Here is a 22,180-nt window from a genome sequence, read left to right as displayed (position 1 = left end):
GCACACTCAACATAATCAAATCTGTCCAATTCTTGGACGTCAAGTTCCTCATGTAAATTCAAATCTATAAACCATTGCATTTAAGTAAAATTTAACATATTTGCCACCCATACACATACTCAATTTATCAACTATAAAACATATTTGCCGCCATCTACATCAATCCAACACAATTACAAATTTCAAAATTTTAATAAGCTTCATTCATGGCTCCACACAATTCCTAACCTTCACATCATTTTTCTTGGTTCATTGAAACCAACACATTCAAGGTATAAATATGCTCATATTATTTATACACCAACCCCAAACAATACATAACACACTTGGCTACTTAGTACCAAATTCAAAAATTCCTCTACACACTTCCATATACATAATTCAACTAATAAAACATACAGCATGCTTGCTGCCCATGTAATTTAATCTAGCAAAATTACACTTACTTCATCCATCTAGCACTGATTTCAACACAAACCCATTACACAACAATATCCATAAGTTTACACAACAATATCCATTAATTCATTTATTTTTTTTCTCATTTTCAGAAAATATTGCTACCAATGGTAGAATATTCTACATACAAAGACTAGTGTCATGCATCATTAATCCTCTACTCCTAATACTAACCTATGCTATAAATCTAGTGACACAAGTATAATATTTAGCTTAGTTAACATACACTATTTAATTAAACATAAGACAGAGAATACGAAGAATAACCCATTAAGTAAACTTAAAAATCTTTAAACACTAAAGTTTATAGATTAATCATTTAATACCTTTTAAAAGCAAGTTTATAGGATTACATACAACCACAATAAATTTGTAAAACCGAACACCTCTAGCATCCTAAGACAGAACACACGACACCAACATACATACACAAAATTATACTAAAGTCACCTATGGTTAAACCAACCTCATTAGCAAAATACCAAATTTGAAACATAGGAAATCATATAGTAAAACAGCTCCATCATCATTTGGTTAGGACCAAAACAGAGTATTTATAATATTTTATAACATAGAGAAATAAACACAACCCATGACACAAGCTTTCCATCACAAAAGACTTTATATGGCTTCAAAATAATACCCAAATCAAATGGAGTCAAGTTAAGGTTTCTACCTTGGTTCTTAGCTCCTTCTCAATAGGTAAAATGGAGGACCAAAGAATGCTATCGGCGTGTAAAGGAAAGAACACAAGTGATTGCACTGAAAAACTCCAAACCGAAACATCAATGGGTAACCTTCCTTGAAGAAATCGAAACTCATTCGAAACCATAATAGAAAGTGAATCAAAATGTTCTTACCTTCAAGGTTTTCCCTTTGGAAAGATGAGAACAAGACCTTAAATCAAACTTGGAAAGAAACTAAAATGGGTAGAGGGATGAGGGCATCGCATGGCTTGGGAGGAATAAAACCATTTGCCTAGTTGCTTTGGTCGCACGGCTTGGAGGAAGAGATATGCGGGAGCTGGGGTGGAGCGATGATTGCTGACTAGAGGAGTCGTAGGCGGCTGAGGGTGGCGATGGCCATGGCTGGAGACGACGGAGGTGCACGAATCTGCTCGGATCCGAGAGGGAGAGTGAGAGTGAGAGTGAGAGGGCGAGAGGCTGAGGGGGAAGATCCCCGGGGGCTTGACAGTAATGGGAGCCTTTCGCGGTGGCGCTGTGGGGAGGAGAGCCTCGATAGTCGCAGGTTAGGAGGAAAAGAAAGGAAGAAGGGGTTTAAAATTTTATTACTTTTTGCAGCGAGTTGTTATTGCAGGAAAATATACTTAGTCGCCGCAAATACTAATACCTAGATTGCAAGAAAGGTGTGGCAAGTTAGTTTATTTGCGACGATAAATAATAGCCGCAAAAAGATATTAATATCGTCGCAAAAAATATTAATGGACGAGAAGTAAAATCTTTCTGCTAAGAATATTTTCAGCGATAAAATTTCGTCGCAAAAAATTAATAACATTGTCGCAAAAACTATTTACCCACGAAAGCAAAATAATTCTGGTAAATGTTTTTTCTGCGACTTGTTATCGCCGCAAAAAATGTTTATTTCATGGGAAAAAAAAAATTTCACAAAGTTTTACTTGCGGATGTGATTTTGTGACAAAATACTTATCTTTTTTCCTACAAATGATTTTCGTGTTATTAGCCAATTATTTATCACGATTATATATCGTAAAAAAAAAATTAGTGAAAAAGCTCATATTTATTGTAGTGATAGTAATATTGTTTTTTACAGTATTGATAAAGCCCAAAAGCTCATATAAAAAAGTACTACTTTTGGGAAACTGCATGTGTTCTCATTTGATTTGTTACCCTGATTTTGAAATTAGAAAGAAGTTGTTTAAAATGTTTAGTACATTTTGTTTTCATTACAGCAACGGTTGAGTGGAGGTCGACGTACGTTTGGAAGTATATGCCGCCCATGCACATTGATCATAAGTAACTATATATAATTGATCAGTTGTTTTTTAGCATGTCTGTCCACCATCCATTGAATATCTTGGCAAAGTCCTACTGTTCCTTAACTTTATCGCTTTAATGATCTGTTTGCATGCATAGGAGCTGCTTCCAAATCCATTTTGAATTGAAAAATATTTATCTTTCCACTTAATTTCAATTAATTATCTGACTAATCTTATATAAATTTATAAATAATATTAAATAATCAATAAATATCTTGAAATGTTTTATAATTTGGAATTATTATTATTTAAAATCTGAACTCAAATATACATGTCACGAGAAAGTTAGGTACGTGACAAAAAAAAAAAAAAGACACGAGGCCGTGTCGTACCAGAAAACGAGATGCTTCTAAACTGATATCCTGTTTATTCAGTACTCATGTCCAACCTTTCTCACACATTTTTAAGTAGTCGGCGCCCCAATCAGATGACTTCCATATCTATAGGCTATAGCTAATCACTTTTGGCCTGTTAGGCATGCATCATTTTCTAGTCTACTCTTTGATAATATCGTCGATAAAAAGCATATTTCAAATTTCCTTTACTTTTTTAACTTAACACCCCCAATTACGTTTCTCCACGTAGCTTTTACCTAATTTAATGAATGATTAATATATGCTTTTGTGTCTCTCATCCCCATGCACTTGAAAACAAAAAAATGAAAGATTAAAATTTTAAATTTTTTCTATCTTTTTATATTTATGTTTTTAATTTTTTTTTTTTATAAATCACATGCGATTGCACATTAATAAAATAAAATAAATGATATAAATTATGGAACATACAGTAACATTTCTCTATATATAACCAGCTGCAGCATGGTTACATACGTACATTGATGAAATGAAGGTTGGCACGCATGCAAATTTATAACTTGAAGGAAAATTTAGCTGCTTTTAAGCAAGTTTTGTGGAAAATGATGTATATTTTAAGAGCATTGCTATTCATAAGCCCATACACCACACACCATAATTTTTTTTATTTTTTTATATTTTTTTCAAGTTTTTTTTTGTTTTATTATTCTTAAAATAATTGAATTATTTTATTTATAATTCATATACCACATATTTAATAAGAGAATAAAATTAAAAAAATTATAAAAATAATGGTGTGTGGTGTATGAAGCTTATGAATAGAATTTTTCATATTTTAATCTATTTTAAGTTGGGGATTTACCATTTTGAAATATTCAAAATTATGCTACTTTTAAATCGATTAGTCAGAAAAAAAAAAAAAAAAAAACTTAAAAATATAAAAAGTAATTAATAAAGTTGGGAATGGTTGTACGTACAAGTTCAAGCTGAATAATAATTGGTCAGCACGTACAGAGTTAACAGGAATGATATTGTTAATCCTGTGGGCAACTTTCACGGACTTTTAGGAAAGGAAAACCCATGCATTACACTACTCGTCCCACCCGGCTCGATCGATTGATTGATTGCTCACAAAAGTTAAAAATTGAAAATAAAAAAGGTAAACGAGGTGTTATTTGGTATATATTTAGGTAAGCATCCCATTTGCCAACTGAAAAGTACTCTCTCTCTCTCTCTCTCTCTCTCTCTCTAATATATATATAGCCCTATTAATTAATTTTTTATTTTTATTGTTTATATATTTATCTTATAATTTTTATTTTTTTACTTATTAATTAAGAAAATGAGTATTAGATATTTTTTATTTTTTAAAAATATTTAAAATATATATATACAGCATATTATATATATATAATTGGCTGGCCAATATATAAAATTATATATTCTTCGATCAAACCTTCCATCTCTCTTCAAAATTGATCCGTATATAATATAAATATTAATTCTGAGGTGGGATCTGATCAAGATAAACTCGATCCGCAACTCGATCGATTGATCATACTCACAATATCGAACATTATATAGAGTACTTCTAGTACCATGCATGCATTTGTATGTTGTGCTCTATCGGTGCCGACCCCCAATGTAAGTCAATCATGCGTTGGTACCATCTGCAAAATGCTTAAAGCTGTGAAAATATTCCCCTCGTTACCAAAAATGAATAGATTTTTTTAGGGAATAAAAGGTGTTTAATGGTTAAAACTTGGTTTCTCCCTGTTAAAAGGAATTAATGTGACATTTAATACAAGGACGTATATATAATATTAGCCTAGCTAACATGATCATGTTATTATATATGAGATCAAACCCATGGGTTGATTTTGGTTTTTTGCGTCTATTTCGGGTGATGTAAAAATTCGAATTTCTTGTAATACTACATTTATGCTCTCAAAAATATCATTTTGTTTTCACGTCAAGTATGAGGGATTCCTGAGGATAAAGAAGGTATGGACTCCCACATCTGCATGTTATGCATAGATATGGGAGAGCAACAAATTTATACAAAGTTTAAGGCTTGTTTGGTTACAAGACTCAGTTGAAATTAATTCAGTTCAGTCTAATTTTAAGTTGAATCTAACATCCAAATACCCAACTCTCATATTACTAAATTCATCTTAACTCAAAACCTCTTTACACGTGGGACCCACAATCTTTTTTTAACTCAACACATCTTTATATGTGGGACCCATAACCTTTTTCAATTTCTTATAAAAAAAATTAAACTCATATTAACATCTAAATACATCTAAACTTATTTTAGATAGACCCCACATAACTCGCTCCACCTACTCAACTTACTACTATTCATAAAGAACTCAATTCAGTTCAAATCAGTTCAACATTCAAATACAGTCTAAGAGCATTAGTAGTGGATTCAACTTAGTCAAATTTAGACTAAAATTTAGCTAGGTTGCACAAAAGTTTACTATAATGGACTAAATAAATAAACAATAATTTTAGCCCAAAATTTATTCATTAGCCAAATCTAGTCAGCCACTTAGCTAGCTAAATATTATTTTTACCATAAACAATTCTCTTCATGTTGCCTTGTTGTTCCTCCCGCCCAAAAATACTACAGAAAAAATATATCCGTTGTGAATATATGATCGTTGGAAAAATATGAACATTGAAAAAATATATCATTTGAAAGAATATGACTATTATAAAAAAAATTGTTAGAAAATTATAGCTGTTAGGAATAATATGAACCTTAGAAAATTAATGTGACTTTTTTAATAACGAATAAATATTTAAATTACAATTAAAATAAATAAAAAAGTTAAAATCAATATTTTAATATAATAGTAATATATTTGGAGAGTCTGTTATTTGGTGTTGTTGAAAAGTAGCTAGCTAAATTTATAAAAGTGAATTCTCTAATTAAATTTTGATCAGACTTTGTTGAGTCCACTACTAATACTCTAAGGAGACAAGAAAATTTAGACATGATCCAGTGACACTTTAGATTTCATTTACTTAATGTAATGAAATTTGCTAATTAATTTACTCCAAACAAATTGTATTTTTGTTTGGAGTGAAAAATTAATATTTTAATATTTAGTGAATTAATTATGATTTTCTATCTTTGACCAACTTGTAATAGAAGTCTATCTTATTTTATATTTAATCAATTTAATATGAAAATATTTTTGACATCAATTATATAAATTTTAACTAATTTTTTTATTTGACCAAGTCACTATGGATGCTAGATAGAACAAGTGATGTTGAACTAACAAAGGGAAAGAAACGGCAGAAGTAATAATTAAAGGTAGAAGAAGGTAACAAACATCATATGATACAAAGAAAAGGCAATGGATGGGGCATGCATGTGAATGTGTAGCACTATCCATATTTATTTATTATTTTTTACAAAATCATGCATAAACGATACCTTTTTGCCTTTATGACAGTTATCTATACAGTTATTTTCCGTGCAACCCGTGCATTGACATATTTACCCTCATCACATTGTCCCCCCCTCCTCTCGTGTATGCAAGTTGCAACAACAAAGAATCACTCCGAGTCCTGACCGAGGTTGCGACCGCCGACTGCCACTTGTTTTTTTATAATTTTTTTACTAATTTTTTTTTAATAATTATTAACTTTACTTTATTTTTAAAATGATTGAAAGTAAAATGAATTCATTAAACAAAATAATATTGATATGTGTAATACTATTTATCATTTTTTTATTATTTAATGATGTGATATTAGATAATTAAAAATTAATTATTATATTTTATTTATAAATTTATTATTTAATATCGTATCATAAAATAAAATAATAAAAAAATAAACGAAGAGTAGATATAATTGGGACCCATGCCGGTGATGCCAGTGGCACTCCGACAAGAAAGATAACGTGACGAGGGAGGGTTATTTCAGTAAACTCGGCCCCGTGCGAAGCGTTATTCATTAGGTTAGGGCGGTAAAAGTTTGTAGGGGTAGACTATAGGGTGGCATTTATTTTGGTAATTTTTTATTTTTCCCACAGCTCTCTGAAAAGTGGTGTATAATAAAAACTTCTATTGCCATTTTGTCACAGGAGAACTAGTCCTCTTCGAATCTCTTCCTTCCACTACTGCTGCTTCGGGTCCTGAAACTAAAGAGAAGCCCACCGAGAGGAGAGAGAGGGCTGAAGACAGAGATAGAGAGACAAGGCTGTTGTCCGAATTCATGGATTCGTTTGTTGTGGCGGAATTTCGAGTGTGTCCTGTTCTGGTTTTGTTATTCCATTCCCTTTCAATCTCTTTCTTCTTTTCATGGGTCAAATTTCCTCTCCTTTCTTTTCTTCCTTTTGGTTTTGAAAAAGAAATTGTGTATGTTTATATATTTTACCATTTTTGTTACTATAAGGTGGTGTTTGAAGGGATTTCCATCTCTCTTTTTCAGGTTCAGATAAGTTGGGTTTTTTGTGGTAATGTTCTCGGCTGATTGGTTTCTTCGTTTTTAAAGACTATGGCCATGGATTCTTCTTTCGAGGGTAACCCCCTATTCTCTTTTATTTCTCTGTCATGTAATCAATATTATTTTTTTATGGGAAAAAGAAGAATATTGTTTTTGTTTTTATGGAAGAAGTTTTTTTTTTAATTAAATTATTTCTGAGCTATGATTCTTCGGGATTTTTTTTTTGTAAGCTGTAACGTCTTGGTCATCGAACGTCTGGTTTCAAATTTTTTTTTTTATTTTTATCGAGGTGCTGAAGGTCAAATCTTTGGGAGGATTTGTAATCTGCATGATTGTCCTTTTTTCCATTTTTTTTTTCCTCCACAACCTGCGTGAATCGTGATAGTCAGATTTCAGAAATATCGTGCCGTTTGTGATTTTTTAAAGTTTCTGAATTTCCATGTTTATCAATAAATTTTGTTCGGCTCTTTTCTTGGATGATTTTGGTGTATATAGATGGCATTCTACATGATGGTTAGGAATTTTGTTTGGAAACTGTTTTGTGGTGAAAGAATATTAAGTTGTGTAGCTGCATCTTACCCGATCATACATAATGCCAGTGGTTTCTCTCTGTATGTTATTTATCGTTGCATTATGCGGGGACACCTCTTATTACCAAATAAGAAAAGCTTATATATATTATGCTTGTGTACTTTGTATGAGTGGCACGCTACCACATTAAGAAATCCATTTGCCACCCCGTAGTCAAGCGTAGAGAGCCAGATTAATTTCAAAGTCAAATGAATCCCCCCCCTCTCCCTCCCTCCTTAATCTCATAACTAGTCCCGGTTTGATGGGCTCTTACCAAGTTACATGCAAATGAAATATAAAAACTCAATGTATATTTGATGTAGTTAGGCGGTCTTTCTTAATGGGAGTCAAGCCAACCCTTTGATAATTTATTTTGATACATCCCTTAGACATTCTATTTTCTTTTTAAAATTTCTTAATGGTTCAAGAGGATAAAAAGATAATTGACACTGAGATTCTCTAATGACTCTTTGTAATCATCTAGTAATAGATATTAGTTGACTGCAATTTGGGTGCATTATGAGATTGTTGATTATGTATTCTTCCGCAAGATCTCATTGTCCTTTTGATGATGTTGTCGACGGGTTCTAGATCCATGAATAACATCATCCTTCCTAAAATAAGGCTGTGGGAATATCGATAATTTTGAGGTTCTGATGCAAGGATCTCTCTTTTAATTTTTCCTTCTGTTTTTTCTGTTTTATTTGTTTAAGCTTGATTTTATTAACTTCTTCAAGTACTTAACTTTCTTGATTTCTTTCACCCCTGTTCCTAGTTTCTATACACTAATATTTGTTTTCCTTTTCCTCGATGTTAGGAGTCATCCTTGATCCATCAAAATGCAGTAAGTTGAGTATCGAGGAAAAGAGGGAACTAGTATATGAAATATCGAAGTGGTCACATGGTGCCCCTGAAATACTGCAGTCATGGAGCCGACAGGAGATTTTAAAAATCCTGTGTGCAGAGATGGGAAAAGAAAGGAAATATACTGGCTTGACGAAGTTGAAAATCATAGAGAACCTTCTGAAAATTGTATCTGAAAAGAAATTAGGGGGGCACACAGCTGTAATTGATCTTGAACAACCGTCTTCCCCTGCACTTGGCCAAAGAACTATCAAAAGGCAGAGGAAAACTGAGCACCCTTCTCGACTAACTGCTCCAGCATATAATCTTTCTCACAATAATGGGGGCACTGATCTAGGTAATACTATATATTGCAAAAACTCAGCTTGCAGAGCTACCTTAGATCGAGTAGATGACTTTTGCAAAAGATGTTCATGTTGCATCTGCTATCAGTACGATGACAACAAGGATCCAAGCCTGTGGTTGATTTGCAGCTCAGACCCTCCATTTCAACGTAATTCATGTGGCATGTCCTGCCATCTGGAGTGTGCTCTAAAACATGAAAGATCTGGCATTTCTAAAGGACAGTGTGCTGGACTTGATGGGAGCTTTTACTGTGTATCTTGTGGGAAAATGAATAATTTGCTTGGGTAAATATTTCCACTGGATCATTATATATATATATATATTCCTCTTTGCTGAGTTTAATAAAGCTGTGCTTCTGTTTAAGATTTTTATTTTACGTTTATTAAAGTTATCTTACCCAGCATAAGTCCATCTTTAACAATATTGACAATGAACGTAAGTATATGTTCTTTAGCATTTTTTATTTGCAAGTGATACATTCAAAGTTAAAGATTTACTGAGTAACTTGGTTCATGAGTTGTTACTTATACAGAAGAAAAACATGGTTTATGCATTCTGTATGTTGCTGTCATGGCCTTATCATCATCAGGTGGTTGAAATGTTTTAGTACGTTTTGTTGGTGCCAGTTCATGTGTTATGATCTTTCTCTAGTGGGGTATAAACATTTCTCTCTCTGTCTCTCTCTCTCCCTCTCTCACAGCAATTTACTCTTGGCATTAATTTCATAACCTTGTGGATTGGTTATTCTCTGTTCTTTGTACTCTCTATCATCAGAATGATCTTTCAATAACCATTTTTGGATATAACTTAATACTTTATTTGATTTTATCTGGGATGGGAGGTCTGATCAAGGGGGAATTGGGTGGCAATAGAAGTAGCACAAAGTGTCTAATATGAATATCTGTCTAGATAGAGGAAGAACCTGGTGTTAGCGCAGGGGTGGAGAACTGGATCTCACAACTATTTAGTTTTTGAATTTCATCTCCTTTGTGTATTCATTCACTGATTTTATGTGTTTATGAATGATTTTTTTTCATTGTTTTTGTTGTCCTCTTGTGGTCTGGGGTGACACCCCTTTCTTTTAGGCGTCTCTTTAACAAGTCTTACACGTCTGGATAATATAATGTTGTTTTAAGAATGCAATTCAACATGCATTAGTGACACATGTATAGAAATAATTATGAACAAACAACAGTGAGAGTTTTCAAGCCATTCTAGGATTGGATATAGAGTTGAAATTGATTGTTTCATGTCAGGATGTTGATTGTTAATCGTCCAGGAGTTCAATTCCTTTGTGCTTGGTATAGGTCATTGGGTTTTTCTGACGACTAGAATGAGAATGGTTAGGTGAAAGCGACACTGTAATTTTCTCGCTGTTGAGTAGTTATCCACATGTCTCAGATTTTGATTCAAGTAGGTTTATTATTCTTTCTCGTGGAAGTGGATGATCACCAATGCTGAGTTATCTTTGATGTACATTCCTACTCAAGCTAAGCCTGTTTTTATCTATTTTCTTATCTTTTCCGAGTTTTGTTCTTACTCCTGAAGTTTTAGAATTAGAAAGGTCAGACTAATGAGAACCTACATTGTTCAGGCTCTCTCTTCGCATTTTATGATCCACTTGGAAAGGATGAAACAGGTTTGGGAGGATTTTGGAAGTAGAGAGTGATATAGCCTTTGTTAGGTTGTTACCTATCAAAATGATAGGCTTTGTAGCCTTTGTTAGATTTTCAACTGTCGTCTTTTGGAATGTGTCAGTGCCCTCATTTTGGACTTTCGTGAACTGTGATCCTATGTTCCTCTACATACTTTATTACCACCTTTGTTGAGTTACAAACCTTCACTTGTGAATTTCGAGATTTAGATCTTAGGATATTCTTTTAAGAAAACAATTTCTCACCCTCTCTTAAGAAGTATAAATGTGATTTTAGAGTAGTAACATACTTTTGCACCCTTAACAAAATTATGCTAATCTTATTATCTATATTTCAGTTTGTTCTTAATCCATTTGTGCCATTGAATGTTTTGTGAACTGGGTCTATCGGAAGTAACTTTCTAATGTAATATTAGCAAATTGAATTATTTTTTACAAGTACGAATAAAATTAGCACATTGAATCCTTTCATGTAAAAATTTCATATGGAATGCTAACCATGTGTCTGGATTGAACTTCTAAAAGCAAGCACATTATATGAAATGTGCAGTATTGTTCCCTTCATGAGGCTTCTATTCATAAATATAACCTACTTAAAGTCAGGTTTGATTGGGATTGATTTCGTAATGTGTGTAGATGCTGGAGAAAACAACTGATGACAGCAAGGGATACAAGACGTGTTGACATACTGTGTTATCGTGTGTCCTTAAGCGAAAAGCTTTTAAAGGGGACTGAAAAGTATCGTAAGCTTTATGAGATTGTGGATGAAGCTGTTAAGAAGCTTGAGGCTGACGTGGGCCCTTTAACTGGATTACCTGTAAAGATGGGTAGGGGTATTGTCAACAGACTTTCTTCAGGACCAGAGGTCCAGAAACTGTGCGCCTTGGCTGTGGAATCACTGGATTCCTTGCAATCCAATACATTTTTGCATCCATTGTCTGATCCTGTGATTCAAGGTAATCTTTTTTTATGTGCTATCTCAGCAAAACCACCACAAATTGTTTTTTTTTTTTTTATCCGGAAACATGATGATCATGCACACAGTTACTTATTCCCCAGTAATCATCGGATTTTTTTCTTGTTTTATTTTTTGCATTTTTAAAATTTGAGTTTGGGTTGTTTGGTTTGCTTGTTGCAAACATTGTACTTAACTTCTGCAGGAAGTATTAGCTTTATGATGTGTTTTGGATTATTGAGGACTGAGGAAAGTAGTGACAATACTTCTGTTTTATGCCCTTCGTCGTCTACAGATTCAAATATGATTGCTCCCAATATTGTCAGATTTCTAGATGTCCATGCAACATGCCTCACTGTGATTTTGGGTTCAGAAGATTCTTTGCCAGAAGATCTTGTTGGGTATAACTTATGGCATCGAAAGGCTCATGATATGGATTATCCTTCAGAACCTACTCGTAAACTTGTTGCTCCCAATACAAGGTTTGTCATCACAGGACTAACTCCAGCTACAGAGTATTGTTTCAAAGTTGTTTCAGTAAATGGTGCGAGAAATTTGGGTATGTGTGAAGTTTGTCTGTCAACCGGCAGTGCTGATGATGAAGTCCTAAACAGCTTTGTAACAGAAAGAAGTCAAAGCCCAGCTACCAACTGTAGTAGCCTTTCAAATCCTTCCTCGGTGGAAGATGAAACTAATAACATTACTGCTTACAGTGACCTGGCTGATAAAGCAGACAATTATCTTACTTATAGCAAGGATAAAGATAAATTTATTTCAGCAAAAGGATGTGATGATGCTCTGAACTGCAGTGATATGGGTGAAGGAACTCCAACGGATTTGGTTTCAGTTTTGGATGAAGAGCGTGCTATGCTGACAGTTGACTCTGCGCCCAATTCTGATGTCACAAAGATTGAGAACAAGAACTCGCAAAGCCAAATTATTGAGGACATGAGCACTGATGATGGATCAAATTCTCCAGTTCGAAAAGGAATGGAATGTGTGGTGTTTGTTAGTAATTCAGAAGCTGGCTTGCCCATTACTCCATGCAAATTGGAAGTGCTTAAGGATGGGTTAGGAAGGAATGGGAGATCCAAATCCTGCTGTAAGGATCTGGAAAATGGGATTGGGAAAGGAGAGGAACCCCAAGATGGTAGCACATCGAAAAAGAAAAGTATGGAAATGCAGGCTGAGGAATGTGCCGCAAATGGTACTTCAGACAGGGATTTTGAGTATTGTGTGAAAGTAATCAGATGGTTAGAGTGTAAGGGTCACATCGAGAAGAATTTCAGGCAGAAATTCCTGACTTGGTATAGCTTGAGGGCAAACTCACAAGAGGTAAGGATTGTGAAGGTTTTTGTTGATACTTTTCATGAAGATCCAGCTTGTCTTGCAGAGCAGCTGGTGGACACCTTTTCAGAAAGTGTTTCAAATAAGAAATCATCTGTGGTGCCAGCAGGATTTTGCATGAAGCTTTGGCATTGACCATCATGTAATGAGTGATCTGCTATTAGATGGATCTACTTTTGAATGCAGGCCCCATCAGGGTTTGTGTATCTATAATTCTTTATACCCCCTATCATTCATCATTTATACTTCTCATCATGATCACCATTATGCCATTCTTATGATGATGTAAGAAGCTTAGTGCTCGATCCATTTTATAATACAGCCTCTATCACAACATTAATGACATTATTCCATTTATGTCATTTGATTTGCTTCAACTGCTTATGAATGTGGAGGTATTTGTACAATAATAGATCATTGGGTTGGCGAAAAGTGGGGAACATGAACACTTCTTGTCGAGGATCGACGATCTTCCTCCCAACCTAAGATATATATTATAGCAGTAGCAGTTACAATATGGTATTTTTCTTCTCCCAGAAATTCTTTTTTGTTCTCGAATTCAATTACGTATTCATAAATATTTGCATGTCTAAACTAATACGCCCTCGTTCTAATAGGTAGACGCAACTCATGATGATGTTTCGCCATGGAAACTTCATTCCAATGCTCCGTGCTGTTGATCTCAAGGCCTCAGTCATGTTTGGGAGACAGACACGCAGCTCCTATATATATATATATATATGGGGTGCCAATTACTTATAATCAATGAGATTAAAAGCAAAAAAAAGCTCAATTAATTTATCACTGATCAATTGCGCGCATATATACAAAATAATTAATCCATTCCAAGGAATTAATCTAAATTCAAAGATCAGTTAATCAAGGGGATAATCTAAAGATCATAATATTATATTATAATTACCGCTACTAATAAATACGATCAAGTGGTCAAGATTATTCGATTGTTGATTAACAATCATAAGTTGCTAATTAAGCAATTACTTAACTGTTAATTCAACGCGTGCGTGGACAATGATATTGTATTTGATACCATCGATAGCGGAAACTCCCAGTTATTATAGTGCATGGGGTATATATAAGAGGCTCGATCGATCAGAGCGCTCATTGACGTTGTACGTGGATAATTGTGGGGGGCCGGTGGGTTGTCGGGAAATTAACTCCAGCTTCTACTGCCTAGCTAATGATATATAATCACGTACGATTCATGCAGTAGTAGTACTAGTCTGGCCTGTTTAAAAGGCGTCTATCTATATATATATATATATATATATATATATATCATTTAACTTCCCAACCACTTCGCGGTCCTTAAAGATATTAAATTTCTTGGACTTGTACATGATCGATCGGTAACAGGAAATGCTGGCAACTTTTGGGACCATTTGGTCAACAGTAATTTACTCCCACCTGGCCATGCAGTAGTACTTGATTGTTTTTGTCGTATAAGGATGCCTGGCTAGCTAAATTAATGTTAGAATACATGCATGCAAGCCCCTTCATTTCTTAAAGCTAGCGCTACATTTTTAACGCATCATGCATGTGATCGCGGCTAGCTAGCCAGCTAGCTCTCCGTGTCTGTCTTTTTAATCCCGTCATGTGATCAGATCTCTACTTTTTTCGCAATTTCAAGCTCAGTGATTATTAATTACTATGGTCCGCACACGTCGATTAAAGTGTTCCACGTACGGATCACAAATAAACCGGATAGGGATATATATGATAGATCATAGTCATTTTAGTATATTGAAGTTTTGATTCATCCATATATATATATACGTGGCTTTTATGACATGCATGCATGCAAATTTCTTGGCCTATGATATGTAGCGATTCAGTACTGTAAGGTGTGTGATCAAGGATATTAAGGGATCAACCATTAATATGAAAATTTAAGAAAAATTGAATTGATCACCTGAAAATATAGAATTTTCTTTTAATAACTCTATGTTTGTTGATGGCAAAATATCCAAAATATTATGACTTTATAAAGGCTAGATCATAAATTCTAACTCTAAGCTGAACGATATAATGATACCAAAATGACATTAAATAAAACAAAAATAAGCTAGAAATGCGTGACGATTAAAAAATAATCCTAAAATGGCTGATGCATGTCTGGTTCTGGTTTGACCAATATATATATATATATATGTAACTTTGACCAATATATCTTTGAATATCAATCCTAAAACTACCATGATGCATGCATTCGGTTCGACCCAGAAACATCGACGAAGATTCGACATCAATGTTCTTTGTGAATGACCTTCTAAAACTATATATAGTTCGAATCTAGAGTGTACGTAATTGTCCATCATCTCGTGTGTGTCCAAAACATGTTGAAAAAAAATAACGCTTGCGACTTAAAATTATAACCTTGAATCGCTAGACAAACATAGCCCATGACTTTCTGCTCTGACTGGCAAAACTCCAAAAGTACGCATGATCAGTGCCGGCCAGCTTGTTCAGGAAATAAAAAATAAAAAACATGACCAGTGCCTTCTCTCAATGTGAGTTAAAGTAACGTGTTAATTTATCAGTCCCTCTAAAGATTCCATTCCTCCCCCAACAGAAGCTCGATTTCGGTGTACTTTTAAGGCAGGTGTGATCTCAGATAAATTATAAATGATAGTGAAAAATAGTATATAATAAAAAAAAAAGTGAATAATTTAGAAATAATAATAAATTATTTATAAATAGTATTAATTATTTTTCCTCCCATGCATATCTCTCTTTAAAATCGAGTAAAGATATAAAATAAGAGAGAGTAGAAAAATAAAGCTTGCGGATCGCTCGTGAAGAACAGTGAAACATCACTTTCTGGCTTTACTGAACAGTGAACAGTATATTTGATGGAAGAAGGTGACATCATCACATGCATCGTTTAATGGTTCTTGGTTGGCGGGAAAACATCCCTTTCCGAGGTTAATTCAGCTTGGCCAACCTTGTATAAAGTTCGAATGTTGTTGCCTGTTGGCTTCAAACACTCTGCCATACGCTATCCAAATGAATACTGATTAGGGACCGATGAGAATGAAATGATAAACATGAGCACGTCATTTTTCACAATATTTTATGTAATAATACTTTTAAATATAAATATTTTTATAAAAATAATATCATTTTTTAAAAATATTCTTATTTTGTAACATATATTATAAAATGTATCATTATTAAATAAGAATCGAACGATGGAATCATCGTCATGTGGTTCTTAGATCTATATCTATGAGGCTTTAGTCCTGCTTTTTATACTTTGAAATCTTTGATTAAACATACATAGAAGTACTACTCCAAATAGTAATTGGATCGAGGCAGCTTCCCCCAACAAATGGTTACTAGCTAGCTTAAATAATCTAACACTCTGCTCTAATAGTATCATATAACTAAAATACCACTTATTCTAAAAAATCAAATTAATAAAAATAAATAAATTTTATTATTTAAAGTTGACTCAGCCAATGGTAGCCACATGTCTTTCAACTGTTGAATGATCGATGCAGGCCCTATACCTGCTACCAGGGGGCAATATTCATGATCAAAAACAGGAATAAACTAGGAAATGATCAAGCATGAGTGTTCCAAAAGAAATTTTAAGGGTTAATGAAACGTGAACAACAAAGAACAATAGTAGTGTTTTTAATTAGAGGCTGGTGGCCGAGGGAGCGTTAACCTACAATGTTGTGACAAAATCATGTTTGGAATGGAAGGTCAATCATGATTACGTACCAAAACCATCAAAAGTTGTCAATTATCATCTACATGATAACGTGGCGCTTATGGAGTAGATGGCTGAATATAATCTCATCATTTGCCCAGCAAAAATAATTAAAAAATGAAGATGTATCATCTAATGGCGCAAGATGTAGATGGCGCAAGATGAATGCACAACATATATACTTGGCAATAATTAAGTTGGCATAGAGACTTTTTGATGTCGGAGAGACAGACATGATTATTTTATAGACTAATTTTAATAGATAATCATTACAAAAAAAAAAAGAGATTTTCTCAAAACACATAGAAAACTTTAAATAATATTGATTAATAATAAAATTTGATTTATTTTATGAAGTCCATAAGTCAGACTTAAATAGTTACAAAATTTAAAATTATAAAGATTTTTTCTAAATTATTATACGAGAAATTAATACATAAATAAACAATAATTTTATAAAAAATTTAGTCAAAATTAAAATCAAAATTATTTCAAAACTTAAAACTAAATATTTATTAACAAAGTAATAATGATAATAAATATATAATTAGAAGGAAAATAATTAATATTACCTTTAATCTAATAACGATATTAAATTTTCTTTTCATATTTATGCAGATTTATCTTCTTAATATAATATTTTAATATAATTAATGTAAAATCCAGACCTAAATTAATATCCCATATCAATTTGGGTTTTTCTTCAATTAATCGATCGCCTAGGTTTTGTACCTCAGTTTTAGACTTGGTTAGCTTTTGACTCTGGCGGAAGTGACAACTTACATGTAACCGTATCACGTACATTGATATTTTTAATAGGCTTTGCTCATAATGTTGATAAAATCCGTACCCTAGCAAGCAAGCTAGCTAGCTCAATCTGATACTCCTTTTCATGAGTAGGCCGGGGTTAGAGCAATTAAGGTGAATTTAATGATCGGTAGAGTTAAATATTAACTCGATCGTAACAAGTAGTGGGGACATGTAATTGCAACTGCAACCTTTTTGGTGTAAATTAATTTTTAAGGAGAAATGGTAGTTACTATTGTATAATTATTTAAAAAAAAAAAAATACGAGATTTATATAAAAAAATAATAAATTTTTAATTATAGATTCTATTTTTTTTTAAAAACGATTGTACGATACTTACACATTCAATAATTATATATAGTATTATTTATCTCCAAGATCACACATGCTTTATGCAATTGTAGGAATATTAATGCAAAATTGAATTTCTCATTTGACAGCCAAAGCACAGCCTTTTGAATTAGTTTTTATGATCGATCGGGATCATGTATTGGACCTGCCAGCTTTTCACCCCCCATGCATGCACCAGATCGTGAGTACTGCAACCCACTGCCGGCCTGAGCTAGCCAATCTTTTTTCTATCTTTCCCATGATCAAATTCTACATTTTTTTTTTTTTTCTTCTTCTTCTTAAAAAGCCCTAGTTATAATTATTTTTAAAATTTAAAAATTTTAAAAATAAAACAAATCATTATAATGACCATGAGGGTTGTCCACATGGCCATTACGAGGGTACTGGCCTAGGTGGAGTGACCGCCTGTGGCAGTTGGGATAGTTGGTGGAGTGGTTTTTTTAAATGTCTTTTGGTGGTCGACCACCCATGCCAAGGCATTTCAGTTTGCTTTTTAAATAAAAATTTTTGAAAAAAATAAATAAGAGATATTATAAGAGTTTACTACTAAATAATAATAATGATCTCTTTTCTTTTTTGAGGAACAATTCGATCCTTAACTCTCATAAAATGGAACGAACCAACTAAAAAATAATTGAGAGAGAATAAGTACATATTGTATTAGGTTTTGTTTGGATAAGAAAAATGTTTCATCTCATATCATCTTATTATTATAATTTTTTTAAGTTTTTACATAAAATATAATAAATAATTTAATTTTTTTAATTTTTAAAATAATAATAATATTAAAAAATAATATTTTATTCAACTTTTAATTTTAATCTCAACCCACTGACAAAACCACACGTTAAATAAGCATCTGATCATTTCACCAATCAACCAAAAAATCCTTAAATATATTTCATTTGCTTGGAGGAAAAAAGCATTTTAAAGTGCCTCTATTCAATTCCCCATCCCATACACAAACGCAGCTTTCGCTCCTCTCCAACTCCCACACCAAAAAAACACCTTGTACCAATAACATCACGAAAATCCTTTGACTCTGCTACCTGACTCTTCCTCTCGAGTTTATGTCTGTTTGTCTCAGAGGATTTGGTTCCTAGTTTCTATCCTGTTTCATCTGGAGATATCATTGTCTTTCCCTGTTTCTTTTTTTTTTTTTTTGGTGCTCCGCATGAAATATAGTTCGTACTCGAGAGTTTTAGCGCGATGAAATATATTCGGACCAACAGCTTGAAGCGGCTCTTCTCTTTGAAACGACGCAGTTTTGAGGGTGAAATTCCAAACCCAGATGGCTCTATCCTAGAACACACCAAAGATATCTTCAGGAATGTTGCAGTACCAGAACATCATCAGAGACCCACTTGGAAATGCTTCTCCTATGGAGAAATCTTCGATGCCACCAATGGTTTTAGCCCAGGTTTTTGCTTCTTAGTCTTTTGGAAAAGCAACATTATAGCTCGTATTAATCTAGACCATTTTATTTGTTTGGTTTTTTTACTTGAAATTCGTGTTTTCTCATGCGCGCGTCAGAGAATCTAGTTGGCCGAGGAGGCTATGCAGAGGTATACAGAGGAACTCTGGGAGACGGTGAAGAAATTGCAGTGAAGAGGCTTACAAAAGCTTCTTCTGATGAGAGAAAAGAGAAGGAGTTCTTGACAGAGATTGGAACCATTGGTCATGCGCGCCACCCAAATGTACTCTCTCTCTTAGGCTGTTGTATCGACAATGGGCTTTACCTCATTTTCCACTTATCATCGAGAGGCTCAGTTGCTGCTCTTCTACATGGTATGATTGCCTCAAGAAAACTTTTTCTTTGATTTTTTTCTTCTTTTTTGATGGTTGGTTTCGAAATCCTTGTTGTAGACACGAATTTGCAACCATTAGATTGGAAAACAAGGCATAAGATAGCCATTGGGACGGCTAGGGGGCTCCATTACTTGCACAAGGGCTGCCAAAGAAGAATAATTCACCGGGACATCAAGGCCTCCAACGTTTTATTAACTGCAGATTTTGAACCACAGGTATATATGCCTTTAGTACCATCCTCTGCTTTTGCCTTCCATCCTTCTGTTTTCGATGTTAGTGAATGGTGCTTTCTTCTATGTTGCAGATATCTGATTTTGGACTAGCAAAATGGCTTCCATCTCAATGGTCTCACCATTCAATTGGTCCAATAGAAGGGACATTTGGGTAAACCAGACAAAACTTTGGCAAACTGATCTTTGAGTCAGCACTTGGAGTATATATGATTTTACATGCATAATGTTATGTTTTCCGTGCAGGCACTTAGCTCCTGAGTACTATTTGCATGGGATTGTGGATGAGAAAACGGATGTGTTTGCTTTTGGAGTTCTTCTTTTGGAGATAATCTCAGGAAGAAAACCGGTGGATGGCTCTCACCAAAGCTTGCACGGCTGGGTAATAACAGCCAGCAAACCTTTTTAAAATTTGTCACTGACTTAAGACTAATTAGAGAGATTTAATATTGAGTAAATGTTAATTTTTCTTCACTTTTTGATTGTTGTTTGAAATTTCAACAGGCCAAACCAATACTGAACCAAGGAGAGACTGAAAAGTTAATAGATCCAAGGCTTGGAGGGGCCTATGATGTAACGCAGCTGAAAAGGCTAGCCTTTGCAGCCTCACTTTGCATCCGCTCATCTTCAATGTGGCGCCCAACTATGAGTGAGGTAGCTAACTATGCTCTTCCTTGATTGAATACCACATACTATTAAGGTATTTGGGCGCTCAGAGAATTAGTTTCACTCTCAGATAAGACGTCCTTTTTCTTTTTCAAATAAAATTGCAGTACAACTGCAACGATGATAATAACCTTTGAAAAAGACCAAATGGACTTGATTTATTTTTTGCTTTCTCAGATATTAGTATCAGCTTGTGAGATTGAGTCTTCTGACAGATAGTCTTAGATGTGTGATATATTCCTTTTCATTGGGTCGTTTACATCAACAGTGCCCCAAAATTCTCACTGAAATTATTTCTTAATAGAGGATCCTTATGTCATACCTTGTAAACTATTCATGGATCAAATAATGACCTTTTAGTTGACTGGCCAAGTGATTACACATTAATATCATAAAATGACTCAAGATAATATTATATTCAGCTCTCACCTATCAAATTGTGGTGGTTTTCCTGTGATGACTACGCACATCCTTTTCACTAGCCAGGACAAATGTGGAACTTAGATTAGGATATTTACCTCTCTTCCCTTTTTTTTAATATTATAGTTCTTTTCCAATCTTGATGGTTTTATTAGATGTTCCATCCTACCTAACCTAAGTCTGTATGATAAGACCTAAAACAGAGTCACAGACAATACATGGCACACCCATGTGAGGACTAGGATAAATTAATGTACATATGATTGTGAAGGTGGGTCTTGTTTTGGCTCATTATTGAAACAGATGGTTTTGCTATAAATTATGTCAACTTAAATGGTCATTTCCCTAAATGTTGTTGCCATTATATGTTTGAAAGAATGCAATTTCTGATTAATCATAACAACTGCTGTGGAAGTCACGACCATTTCTAGATCTTTACAGCTACAGCTCAAAATACATTCATATTAACGTGTTGTGAGCATCGTGTCAAATCCAATAAAACTGGCCAAGGTACTAGAACAAATGCGGGACGTCCATTCCCCAACAAAGTGCTGAAAGAAACATAAAAAAGTGTTGAGCTTGTGGGCCACATATTTCTTGTAATGGTTTTACATGCAATAAGTATATATTGAATATGTGCAGCTCCAACATTTTGTATCCTCATATTATCCTTAGGGTGGGATAATTATTAGTAATAATTGTTATATATTTATCAAATTCCATGTTTGTGATCTTTATCCAAATGGGTAGGTAATGGAGGTAATGGAGGATGGAGAGGTGGACAAAGAGAGGTGGAAGATGCAGGAGGAAGAAGAACCGGAGGAGTTCTGGGGATTTGAGGATCTAGAATCTGAATGTGACAGTTCCTTCTCTTCTCCACATGACTCGCGTGAACAGAAAGTTATTAGATCACTTGGAGATCTGGAACTTGATGAAAATGTATTTGTCACTTTTGTTGACATGTAATCATACAGTTTATGTACTTTGTAATTAAAGGGTAATGATACTCGTCAACTTTTCAACTATCATCATTTTATCATCTTTTGATGTATCGTCAAATGATTAAAAAATCATTTATTATTTTTCACCTATTTATTGATCATTTGATGACACATCAAAAAATTGACAAATGAATGATAGTTTAAAAAATGATCAATAATAT

The 22,180-nt window shown here is 33.8% G+C and overlaps 2 protein-coding genes across 6 annotated transcripts; both read left to right on the top strand.

The window, feature by feature from the left end:
• The first annotated feature begins 6,826 nt into the window (after positions 1–6,826).
• Positions 6,827–13,372, top strand: LOC109013199 (VIN3-like protein 2). 5 transcript variants are annotated; one of them, XM_035693202.1, is made up of 5 exons: positions 6,827–7,059; positions 7,246–7,336; positions 8,648–9,323; positions 11,330–11,649; positions 11,854–13,372. In XM_035693202.1, exons 2-5 carry the CDS (start codon positions 7,312–7,314, stop codon positions 13,128–13,130), a joined length of 2,298 nt encoding a protein of 765 aa, XP_035549095.1. In that variant the 5' UTR covers positions 6,827–7,059; positions 7,246–7,311; the 3' UTR covers positions 13,131–13,372. The 5 variants fall into 5 exon arrangements, with proteins under 5 accessions (XP_035549095.1, XP_018850741.2, XP_018850742.2 ...); XM_018995196.2 differs by having other exon boundaries at positions 6,836–7,059; positions 11,944–13,372; XM_018995197.2 differs by having other exon boundaries at positions 6,887–7,074; positions 11,944–13,372.
• A 5,398-nt stretch (positions 13,373–18,770) lies between these two features.
• LOC109013200 (probable receptor-like serine/threonine-protein kinase At5g57670) lies at positions 18,771–22,127 on the top strand. Its single transcript, XM_018995199.2, has 7 exons — positions 18,771–19,313; positions 19,427–19,681; positions 19,760–19,917; positions 20,007–20,086; positions 20,179–20,314; positions 20,437–20,586; positions 21,769–22,127. Exons 1-7 carry the CDS (start codon positions 19,103–19,105, stop codon positions 21,982–21,984), a joined length of 1,206 nt encoding a protein of 401 aa, XP_018850744.1. The 5' UTR covers positions 18,771–19,102; the 3' UTR covers positions 21,985–22,127.
• Positions 22,128–22,180: the final 53 nt, after the last annotated feature.

The sequence above is a fragment of the Juglans regia genome, chromosome 8, assembly GCF_001411555.2.
Source record: "Juglans regia cultivar Chandler chromosome 8, Walnut 2.0, whole genome shotgun sequence".
NCBI classification, from domain to species: domain Eukaryota; kingdom Viridiplantae; phylum Streptophyta; class Magnoliopsida; order Fagales; family Juglandaceae; genus Juglans; species Juglans regia.
Note: the sequence above shows the minus strand (reverse complement) of the source record. Positions and strands in the feature narration are given on the sequence as shown.

What these genes read in the sequence shown, in the direction of transcription:
- LOC109013199 (XM_035693202.1), top strand. Translation starts at nt 7,312, where the DNA reads ATGGCCATGGATTCTTCTTTCGAGG. An exon ending in AAAATGAATAATTTGCTTGG is followed by an intron (nt 9,324 to 11,329) that starts GTAAATATTTCC and finishes TAATGTGTGTAG; the next exon opens with ATGCTGGAGAAAACAACTGA. An exon ending in GTCTGATCCTGTGATTCAAG is followed by an intron (nt 11,650 to 11,853) that starts GTAATCTTTTTT and finishes TAACTTCTGCAG; the next exon opens with GAAGTATTAGCTTTATGATG.
- LOC109013200 (XM_018995199.2), top strand. Translation starts at nt 19,103, where the DNA reads ATGAAATATATTCGGACCAACAGCTTGAAGCGGCTCTTCTCTTTGAAA. An exon ending in AGTTGCTGCTCTTCTACATG is followed by an intron (nt 19,682 to 19,759) that starts GTATGATTGCCT and finishes TCCTTGTTGTAG; the next exon opens with ACACGAATTTGCAACCATTA. An exon ending in ACCAAAGCTTGCACGGCTGG is followed by an intron (nt 20,315 to 20,436) that starts GTAATAACAGCC and finishes AAATTTCAACAG; the next exon opens with GCCAAACCAATACTGAACCA.